General features: G+C 36.5%; 1 protein-coding gene across 1 annotated transcript in view; it reads right to left on the reverse strand.

Moving 5' to 3' along the window:
• Cenpc (centromere protein C) overlaps positions 1-12,017 on the reverse strand; it is a 43,189-nt gene that overhangs the window by 25,338 nt on the left and 5,834 nt on the right. Inside the window, exons 4-8 of the mRNA XM_051170214.1 lie at positions 10,835-10,905; positions 8,829-8,928; positions 5,949-6,234; positions 4,897-5,106; positions 563-1,167 (exon numbers count right to left, since the gene is read on the reverse strand). Of these exons, the coding sequence (XP_051026171.1) occupies positions 563-1,167; positions 4,897-5,106; positions 5,949-6,234; positions 8,829-8,928; positions 10,835-10,905 (1,272 nt within the window). The remainder of the gene's footprint in view (positions 1-562; positions 1,168-4,896; positions 5,107-5,948; positions 6,235-8,828; positions 8,929-10,834; positions 10,906-12,017) is intronic.

Below are 12,017 nucleotides of genomic sequence, written 5' to 3' on the forward strand. Positions count from 1 at the left end.
TTTTTTTAATTTTTTATTAATTTATTCTTGTTACATCTCAATGGTTATCCCATCCCTTGTATCCTCCCATTCTTCCCTCCCTCCCATTTTCTCCTTACTCCCCTGAGGGGGATTTTCTCCCCCTGTATATGCTCATAGCGTATCAAGTCTCTCCTTGGTAACCTGCTATCCTTCCTCTGAGTGCCACCAGGTCTCCCCCTCCAGGGGACATGGTCAAATATGAGGCACCAGAGTTCGGCTACACAAAATCTTAAGATCTTTGTTTCAGTCCTGCAAAACTTCTGACCTAAAGAACTATATACAAGATTTTTTTTTGAAAATTAGGTATGTTTTTTAAGCTACCAAGTGTGTGGTAATTTGTAACAATGTTTCTGTATTAGGAACTTAAAAAAAAAAAATGAAGTGAGTTTCCACTGAACTGCACTTACAGAGATTCCCAAAAAGTACCCCAAAACAGCCTGTGAATCTTTGTGAGCAGCTTTACTCTGCCTACCCTCCCAAATAGCGACCACTACAAAATGATACAAGAACACTCATGCTCTGAGTTAATATAAACACTTACCAGCAGCTGGCACACGTTTCTTGCGAACAGGCTCATTTGTCACCTCATCACAGTCTTCCATACTTCTTTTTGAATTTATTTGTAACTTGTCTTTGCCAATATTTGACATATTTGTACTTTCATTAGTATCCTGTCCCATATTAAGCTGTTCTTCAACTACTTTACACTTAGCCACTCTTTTCTGCTTCTGTTTCATAGTCCTTTGGGTTTGAGATGGGTTTTTGGCATTCTCAGAATGCATTTTACTTTCTGTAGATCTACAGTCATTTTCCAACTCATTTGTACAACTAGTTCTCAGGTTTTCTTCAACAGAGAGCTGGGATTTCTCTATGGAGGGAGTCTTAGGAGACTGTGTGTCATTTATCAAAGTCTTAGCTGATACGCTACGAGGTTTCTCCTTTGACTTCTTATTTTGAAGAGTTGCAATGTTTTCAGGAGATGGCCCATGGTTTCTCAGATGTCTGCCTTTACTTGGTATCGTCACCCACGGATGACTTGCAAAACTTCTTTCTGACTCATCAATAATGAATTCATCTTCTAACAATTTCACGTCATTTGCAAGAGATGAAAGAGGTGGAATTGCCGCTGTGTGCCTAACAATTAAACTGAGATAAAACATCATTTTAACAACTAAAGTAACTGAAGTTTCATGGTTGTTTAGTGAATAAAGTATTCTATAAAGGAAACAAATTACTTATCTACTAAAAGAACAGTTCTCACATCTACTCAATTTTCTCTTAATCTTCCCTCCATTTCACGATACTAAGAAGATCATAGAAATTTAAAGCTGGGCATTTACTGTGATGCCCCACATTAATATACATTCCAAAACCTTAAAATTCAGAACTGTATAATTATAGCCCAAATGTATTTACTTACAATAGAAAATACATGCCATATCTATGTTTAATTAAACTATTTGTACAGATATCTGTATTTCTTTATATGGTAAACATACATTATTAAATATAACAAATCACCATATCTAATAATTTGAGATCAATAACATAACTGATCTTGAATGGTTTCTCGTCTTTTTTATATCTGACAGATCTCCATTCACAATAGCACCATAATACATGAACTATAATATACAAAATTTGATTTTTAGCTCCAAATCTCAAGCTTATCTTCACACATAGTTCAATATTACAATAACGACTCAGAATTGACTAGGTTACCACAGGCACAAGAAATATGATGCTACAAAACGAGGAAAAGCTGATTCTTATCACCAAACAGACAATGTCATACAATCTATTTTCATGAGGTTAAATACTAACCTACACAGCCCTCTTTCCCTACATCCTTAACCCTAAATTTACTTTACTAAAGAAACATTAACAAACTTGCATATACACAGAGTTACAAAATAGTTTTAACTCTAATAACAGCTTATTATCTGGCAATATTTGTTAAAATATTCATAAAAGGACAAATGTTTGTATGTCAGGCAATTTACCCATTCAGTACTTATCCCTGTTGATGTTTGTTTTATGTTTTATTTTTGATTGTCAACTTGACATAAACTACTGTTTTCCAATAGGGAAACACAATTGAAAAAATGATTAGCAAGCCTATGGAGCATTTCCTTAATAAGTGACTGACATGGGAGGGCCCAGCCCATTGCTGGCAGTGCCACCCCTAGGCACTCAATCCTAGATGGTTTAAGCAGGCTGAGCAAGCCACAGGAAGCAACCCAGTAAGCAGCACTTCCCATGGCCTCTGCTCCAGCTCTTGCCTCCAAGGTCCTGCCATGAGTTCCTGCCCTAACCTCCCTCAGTGCCAGAGTAAAACCTGAGAGTTGTAAGCCAAAATAAACTTTCCTCCTCATGTTCCTTTGGATCAAGGTCTTTAACAGAGCAGAAGAACCTCTAACTAGAGCAGAAGTTGTATCATTTATAGTGACACAGTGGAAAAACTAAGACTAGGATTAAATTAGTCAAAGGATTTTAATCAGATAGATTCATTTTTCACTGTTGTTTTCTATACCAGTCTTAAGCAAACCATACAATTCAGTGAGATATGCAAAAATCAAAAAGGGGAGTAAATGCCCAGACTATAGTATATACACTCCTGTTTTAAACTTTTAAGAAAAACTACTTATTTTTATTCATAATAGAAGCAATGATAGACTGGAAGAAATAAACACTAAGAATAGTGAAAGACATTTGATTTCTTCCAACAAAGAAAGACTAGTTCTCAACCCTAGGTCTTTTAATTCTAGGTGTAGCCAAGCCTGAGATTACTTATATGTACATTATTGAGTGACTCAAGTATTTTAAGTATATAGAACACATTAAATTTTATTCTAGGATATCTTTAGCCATCAGAGAAACACATATTAAAACTCTGAGATTTTATCCAGAATGCCTTTTTATCCAGAAAGACTTTAAAAAAAAAAAAAAAAAGACACCAAATATTGGCATGAGTGTGGGAAAATGTGAGTGTTCACTCACTCACTACTAGTGAGAGTACAAATTAATATAGCTACTATGGACATCAGGGTGGTGATTCCTTAAATAGCTAGAATTAGGTCTATGAAATAATTCAACCATACCACCCTTGAGTATATGGCCAAAGGACTCTCATCCTACTACAGAGATACCTGCTCATCCATAGTCAATGACGCTGCGTATCGCAGCTGGGCGCAGTGCTGTGGTCCTACTTTGTTGGTTTTCAGATGATTAAGAGGAACAGCCAGTGACATCATGTTGTGCTACTTGAAGTGAAACCCCTCAATTCCCAACAGTGAGGAAATGGAACATCCTAGACGCCCACCAACTGATGAATGCACAATGATGTGGCACACATGAGCAATTTAATATTCAGCCATTAAGAAAGCTCAAACAGCATTTTGTGTGTTTTGTTCAACTTGGGGACAACGGTATAAATGACAGGTACAAAAATACAAAAATCCTCTTGCAACTCAGAAATTGTTCAGTACGAGTTTTTGGCATATTCAATGGCTATCATACACATAGACACATAGACACACACATACACACGGGGGGTGGGGAGGCGGGAGGGTGGAGAGAGAGAGAGAGACTGACTCAAGACTCAATTTATGTGATTCAGAGTTACCGAATGGTTTGCTTCTTTATGGAACTGTTTGTCACTTAGTTCGCTAGGCTCTTGAACATTATAGACTACTGTCATTGCTGTTGGTTAACTTGATATTAAGATCTATTGTTGAAGACACCATATATCTGAGTCATAAAATGTGAGAGATCAAGCTAGTACTTACTGGAAGCTTCGTCCCTACAGGCTAGCCTTCACAGTCCTGGAATATGCTATGGACACTACCAGAAGAGAACAGTAATCAGCAATCCTAGCCACCTATGAATCCTTTACGTTACAATAATGACTGGCCTCAAGACAGGCTCACTGGTACAATCGTGGCATGAATATCATACAAGTATACAAGCACTTTCTAATTGGATTTTGCTCCCACTCCATAGGATGAAACTCATGCCTAGCAGCACTTTTGAGGGCCAAGAACCTGCATCTACACACGTCATCAGCACCAGGTGACAGCCTGCTACTCTCATTCTCTAATGGGCACAGTATTAAACTGAGTCCTGTTGGATTCTCATGATGCCCATACATCAGTGCATCTCTCAACTTTCATCAGAGAAGCCAGTATTTGTAGTAGAAAAAAAGTGACCTACAAATGGTACCAGTACAGAGAATTAAAGACTGTGGCGTGTCCAGGCCTAAATGGGATATCTGTACTACATTCCTTCCTCTCAAATGATCAAAAAAAAAAAAAAAAAAAAAAAAAAAAAATCAAGGAACCAAAGGCAACAGATGACCTACAAAGAAAGTGTCTTCCAGACATAACACAGCAGCTGTACATATGAACTCATCGTGGTTGTGACAGCATACACAAGATCGGTGCAAACTCATGCCAGCCGAAGTGGGCACAAAGTCCCACCCCTAACCACGGAGCTACTGACAACTGATAGCTGCTGGCACAGGGAGATTGGTTATTCTAAGAATGTAGGCTTAAAAGTCAACCATGCTCCAGCACAAGGTCATACATCCAAGAATATGTGAGCAGCACAAAATAGACTTCGCAGTGTTAGGAAAAAGGAGGCCACAGAGCTGCATGGGAAAGGAACCAAACAGGAGTGTAAAACTGGGAAGACTTTGGAATGCTGTATAAATAAAAGATCAAATGAGGGTGAAAAATGATCAAATTACATTGTAAAAAATTCTCATAAAAATTTACAACAAGAATTCTATATTAAATAACATTAGGAACCCCCAGATATAGTTCATAGAATGAGACAGAAGAAACGTCCAAAAGGACAGTTTCATAATAACTCTACCTGGATTTGGTCTTCTTCTTGACAGTTTCTGAAAACAATTCTGAAAAACTCTTTTTAGATTGTGGTTGAATTTCATAGGTCATATCGTCCCCTCTTTTCTGAGATGTTTCTGAGGACGTCCCTTCTTGTCCTGATATGTGGTCCTCTACTTCTAAGACCTTGGTTCCTTTGTCTGCTTTGCCCAAAGTAACTTTATCTTCAAAGTTTAACCTGAAAGGTTAAAAACGTAAGCCAAATTCTCCATAAGGGAAATTATATTCATTACAAAGGTCTCCAAGGAACAAAGTATCTTAAATAACCTTTTTTACCCCCATCCTAACAGCATAAAGGAAAGCTCCAAGAAATGGAACTAGTTTTATAACTCACTCACACTCAGCTGTTGTAGAAGCACAGTGATACCTAGGAAATATAAACTGTTTCTTTCAAGTTAAAGATGATGGGGTAGATAGAACATGAGCAATGTACAATACATTATATATGTATGTGTGTGTGTGTATGTTAATAAATATTACTATTTTGTAAGATAATTCTTTAAAGTGAATTAAACAAAAGAAATTCCAAAAAATTTAGATGTCACAGAGGAAACTGTGTCATTGCTGTGTGTGTGCACGTATGATCTGTAAGGGTGTGCCTGCTGCAACGTGCACATGGACATTAGAGAACAAGTCTGTGCACTCAGATCTCTCTTTCCATCTTTATTTGGTTTCTAGAGATGGACTCAGGTTATCAGACTTGCACACCAAGGACCTTAAATTTGTTAAACCATCTCACCAGCCCCACAAGGAAAACAGTTTTTTATAGACTATAGGAAAGATAACCTCAAAAATTCTCTGAGTACACTTTAATGTTTTCCTTATTACTAATTAAAAACTAAAGCTAAGCAAAAGGCATTGGTTTTTCTTTTTTCTTTCTTTCTTTTTTTTTTTTTTTGCATTGGTTTTTCTTATATTGTTTCTTAATCCCTTGTTTCAAACCTACATAAAAGGCTAAATTAACATTTGTAATATAAGGATAAAAATAAGCATAAGTATTATTACTTAAATAAAAATTACCTTTTCCGAGTTTTAAGAGAAATGTCTGTATTTGAAGTTTGGATCTCTACTGAATTTCTTAAGACAGAAGCCACTCTTTTTTGGCCAACTGATGAAACAGTATTCTGTAACACAGACGCTTCTGCATCCAAAAGAACCACAGGGGAGCCAACAGATAAGTAAAATGCATGCTCAGGAGCACTGTGGTGACCACTGGTTTCTTCATTTGACACTTTGTTTGAAACAGGTGTACCTTTAGAAATAACATCAGTAGCCAGAATCTTGGGATGAACTTCATTAGCCTGAACTAAAAGAAAATTATATGATGATAGTTCTCAGTAGTTTAAAACAGTATTTAAATCAAATGCACTTTTAAACATCAACCGTAACTTAATTAGAAGCTTTCAGAAGACACATGGCTCATGAAGTTTAGATTCAAAAGCCTATAATTAAAATACCTAAGTACATTGAGAGTTCTGATTTGCCAAATTAATGAGTTCAATCATGTACCTGGTCCATACTATCTGAAGTTATGAAAATACAGAAATCCTCAAACACAAACAGAAACTTCAAACTTCATGCCCAAAGTCTTGAAATGTAAAGTACATTTGTACACAGCTAAAATAATGAAGTGAGAGAAATTATGAGATTCTCCTACGTTTAGGCTAACAGCAAGTAAGCTAACGTGGATAGATGAGCACACTCACATATACAGACATACATACAACATGTATGTAAGTACACATGTGCATACACGTATCTATACACATAAACATATAAAGAATATACATACACACTTATATAAAATCACCTTCAGTCTTCAAATGTTAAAGTCAAACAACTATTAACTCATTGTTCTATTAACATATTAAATCACTGCTCTAAGATGCAAAGATTTAAAAAATTAAACATAACAAAAAAGGGCTTTTTATTTAGTGCTGAGAGACCATTCCCCCTCCCTCCCCCCCTTCTCCCTCTTAATGCAACTGAGTTTTTTACGAACTAGCCATCAACCAACAACAGAGCTCTGAAGCCTGAGAGAAGAAGGGAAACTACCTAGAAAACTGAAGACTTAACAATTTGCAATGTGCTCTCTTGAGTTTTCTGTTGATCTCCCACCTGGCACCAGAGAGGTCTGTAACCCAGAACCAACGCTACAAAAAGCAAAGAACAAATTCACATTCTCTCAGTAAGAACACAGACCTAAAGGAAAACTCCTACCCTTCCTCCTTAACATGGGCCACAGTGGCTCTATTCTGCCTGTAGTGGCTAGTGGCAGAGCATCTTTTAGCAAACTTTAGCATATATGTGTGTGTGTGTATATATACATATACATACACACACACACACACACACACACATATATTGTGGATAGATAGGTAGATAGATAGATAGATAGATAGATAGATAGATAGATAGATAAATAGGACAGAAACAAAAATGATGATTCTCAAAAAATTACTAGATAAAGCCCATTAAGTTAGAGTTTTAAGTTTTCAGGGACTGAATAAAACTGGACGTTAAAAGAAAATTTTGTGAATGCTAGGCAAACAAATGAAAATATTGGCTTTACTCATTCATACTATAAACCTAGACTATAACACTATGTTGACATAGTAAAAAATAAATGAGGTCAAAGTTCAAAAGTGTATTAAATTTAACTGAAATTCAATATACAAAAGTAATAAATTCAGAACAGAAAGATTAATAAATGAATATAGCTGACAAAGATGAAACATTGAATCGCTTTATATATGAAATCCATTTCAAATGAAGTATGCTCCCCAAAAGATAATAAAATCACTATCTTATTTTGTGTATTTATTACTAGGGGAAAAACAAAAAACAAAAAAAAGGCTTTAATCAAACCAGGAAACTAAGCAACTCACAGCTGAGAGTCACATGGTTAAAATATAATCTCAGGTACCATGGTAGTACACATCTTTAATCCCAGGACTTAGGAAGAAGAGGCCAACTTATCCTGAGTTAAAGGCCAACCTGATCTCCACAGTGAGTTCAGAGCTATACAGTAAGATGCTATCTCAAAATCATTGTTGTTGTTGTTGTTATTTCATGACTGGCAAGATGGCTCTGTGACTAAAGGCACTTACGAAGCAAGCCTGACAACCTGGATTCAATCCCTGGAACTCATGTGAATGTGAAAGGAAATAACCCAACTCCACAAAGTAATCCTCTGACCTCCATATGCATGCATGGCCTGCAATCAGAGTGCTCACATGCACACACAAACAATAATAAATAAAAATTTATCTATTTACACTTTTAAACCCACAGTCTAGGGGTTAGCTACAAACATATGTAACACAAAAGGGCAACCATGTCACACACATGCTTATACTCTTTAAGTGTATGAGCACCAGTGAAGGTATGGAAAGGTTTAAGAGTTCCTACAACAAAATGATGAAAGCCATGATTAATTTTTTCATTTATATCTTTGAGTCTATTAGCTCAAATAGAACTCCTCTAATTTGAAACAAAGATAACGAAAAAAAATTTTTTAAAGATTTATTTATTTATTATTATGTATATAGTGCTCTGCCTGCATGTACACCTGCACGCCAGAAGAGAGCATCAGATCACATTACAGATGGTTGTGAACCACCATGTGGTTGCTGGGAATTAAACTCAGGACCTTTGGAAGAGAAGGCAGCACTCTCAACCACTGAGTCATCTCTCCAGGCCAAAAAAAAAAAAAAATTTTTAAGGTCCCAGCACAGCACTTATCACAAAATAAAAGAAATAGCAAGAAGAGAAGGGGAGAAAAAAATAAACCCTGACCACAATTAACTATGCCTAGTCTGACTCTGATCTTGCCACCTGGCACCATGTGCGTACCACCTTTGTCACTCAATTCTCAACTGCCATGAGTATGCTACCAACCTGATCCACCAGGAGCTCCACTGGGCTCTGCAGAAACTTGCCGAGAAGCTTCTTTCCTCCTTGAAGAAACTGGAACTGATTTTGAATGTGATGCCTGGCGCTGACCACAGAAGAGATACATTTGATCTACTGATTAGATAGATGCTTTTAAAATTGGGTAAGGGGGGGGAGATTTTTAAACAACAAAGCAGCTGGTATACTAAAGAACTACTGAACAGACAGAATAAATTATGGAACATTGTATAATATATCTAACAGTTACAAGACCAGTGTTAACACAAATGATTATATTAAAAAAACAAGTTCATAAAAATACATACTGAAGTCATTGAGGTAAAGTTTATAACAGGTAAAAGAGAGGCTGGAGAGAGATGGCTCAGTGATTAAGAGCACTGGCTGCTCTTCCAGAGGACCCAGGTTCAATTCCCAGCATCTACAAGGCAGCTCACACCTGTCAGTAACTCTAGTTCTAGAAGGTCTAACACCTCATGCAGACATAAATGCAGGCAAACACCACTGCACATGTAAGGGGAAAAAGTAAAAGAAAATATGTAACAATGCAATTCTTAGGGATTCAGTCTCTGTAAGAAAACGTGGCATATCTAATCATTTAAAGGGCTAGCCTTTACCAAGAATCTACAAACCTGTTTTTCTAACTTCCTTTTCAACAAGTGGTGAGGTTGAACCCTGTGGCAGCCTGCCTTAAATATGTTTACAAAACATGATTTTTAGTGAGCACACATTTTGTTTCCTTCTGGGATTATGTTTGATGAACAGGGGATGCCCATCATAATAAACATAATAAAAGAGACCTAGTTTCAAAAGGCTTTCCTGAGGACAATACGTGATTGCCCTTACCGATGGTCTACTGAGTGATGAGCGTGAGTGTGTGTATGTATATGTGTACTATTTATCCGACCTGAGATTCACAGTTCCTTGCACAGGAGCCTGCACGCGGATGTCTGCAGATTGCTGTCCTCTCCATTTAGGAACCTGGCTACCTGCCCTACATGCATACTTGTAATAAAACTCAGTTTTTAGTTCAAATGAACAAATTACATTTCTTGTTAAAGTTTATTGTATTGGGCTGGAAAGATGGCTCAGCAGTTAAGAGCACGCACTACTTTTCTAAAGGACCCAGGATTGAGTCTCAGGTGCCTTTGTCAGATGACACAACTTCCTGTAACTCCAGCTCCAACAGAACCAGTATTTCTGGCCTCTTCAGGCACCTGAACTCACATACATACATACATACATACATACATACATACATACATACATACACACACACACACATAATTAAAAATAACCAAAAAAATTTAAGATTTTATGTTTACTTACATGTGTATCTGTGACTCTGTGTGCTGATAATATGGAGGCCAAAAGAGGGTGTCAGATTCCCTGGAGCTTGAGTTAAGCAGCTGGGAGCCAACACAGGTACTGAGATTTAACTTAGATCCTCTGGGAAGAGCAGCCACTGAGCTACCTAAATCTACTTCATTCCTAAAGTAGGTTTCTTACATGAGGGCCTCAGCTAACCTGGTGGCTTAGAAAGTCTCCATCTGGACAAAAACCTTAAGACATAGAAAATCTCTACTATTTTGAAATATCTTTTAGAGGAGAAAAAATACATATACATATAAATTAAAAAATGAGACTCGTAACAATTGTAAAAAATGACTGACAAAGCTTCACTTCCTTTTCAAAAAAGACCAAATTGGTAGTCCTGTCACACTAATGAAGGCACTTTAAAGTTACCATTTCCCTAAAACTCGAAGTATTACTTTAGAAAAAATGAAAACGATTGCTATAATTTTATACTTGTAGTTCCCAATTTCAAACACTAGAAATAGCAAACCAAAATGTTATAATACCTCTAAGTTTTACAAAATTCAATAGAAGCAAGATTGTCTTTAAATAAGACAACTAAAATGTCCATAAGGACACTGTTTAAAAGGCCATTCACTGAAGCATCAGCCCTACCTCAGTCCTCCTGTTTGACTTACCTCTCTGCCTGTTGACTGACTACAATTGTCTTTCTCTTTAGGTGTTGAATGAAGAAATGTCTCTGTAGAGTCTGTAATAAAAATGATTGACAAGACTTATAACATATGAAGAAGAAAAAAAAAAAAAAAAAAAAAAAAAAAACAAGCTGGGCAAAGTAGAATACAACTTATTTGACCTGTGAAGAACTGTCAGGTGACTCTACAAAACACTATTAGCCAAAAGAAATAAAGACATCAATACAATATTCCTACAAACATCAGAAACAGAAAAGCAAACAAAATTTCTGAAAATTGTCAGTACTTTTCAGTCTATAATGAAGACATGTTTTCTACTATCTTACTTTTTATGCTAACAGAATACCTGAGACTGAACTAGGGATGTAGCCCTGTGACACAGTGCTTGCCTAACAATCACAACACTCTGGGCTTCATACTCAGATTTGCAAAATGAATACAGGAAACTGCGTGATTTAAAAAGAACAGAGATTTCATACGTAGAACGAGTATTTTATCCAAAGTGAGCAAGAGGCAGAACTGACACAGCATAAATGCACTCATGAGGACAAAAGAAGCCTTACCATCTAACCTCGGAGCTCTCATCTCTGAGCACTGCTACACTGACGACCAATGGTCCAACCTGCACTCTCGGGAGATGACATGAAACACGCCATCTACCATCTCTCCACTCACCGAGTCTGCTCAGCCTCAGAAGGTTTCTTGCAGTAATTTATCACTTTGCAAAAAACAAATGTAAACTACTAAAATTACTGCAAACTCAACACTTATTTCCATTATGCTTTCTCCTTTATAGAAATGCTTGGATCTGTAAGTATCTAATTTCATGTTTTTTCCAACTTTTGGAATAGTTACATATGCACCGTAAGACATTTTTTGAGTTTAAACACAAAGTTTATTTACATTTCACATGCACTTTACAAAGACTGCATAAAGTTTCACAGAATTTTCCATTTGTAGTAATATTCATATACAAACTTCTGGATTTCAGAGCATTTATGATTTTAAATTTTCATATTAGGAAAATATTTTCTTTTGTGGAAGGTATGGATCTATGGAGTTCCAGATTATAGAAATCTAATATGAATCAAAGATGACACATCACTGTGCCTATATCAATATTCTCCTCAATATACAAAAAGTAACAAGGATTGCTTATGTATACTCG

This window comes from Acomys russatus, chromosome 28 (assembly GCF_903995435.1).
Source record: "Acomys russatus chromosome 28, mAcoRus1.1, whole genome shotgun sequence".
NCBI classification, from domain to species: domain Eukaryota; kingdom Metazoa; phylum Chordata; class Mammalia; order Rodentia; family Muridae; genus Acomys; species Acomys russatus.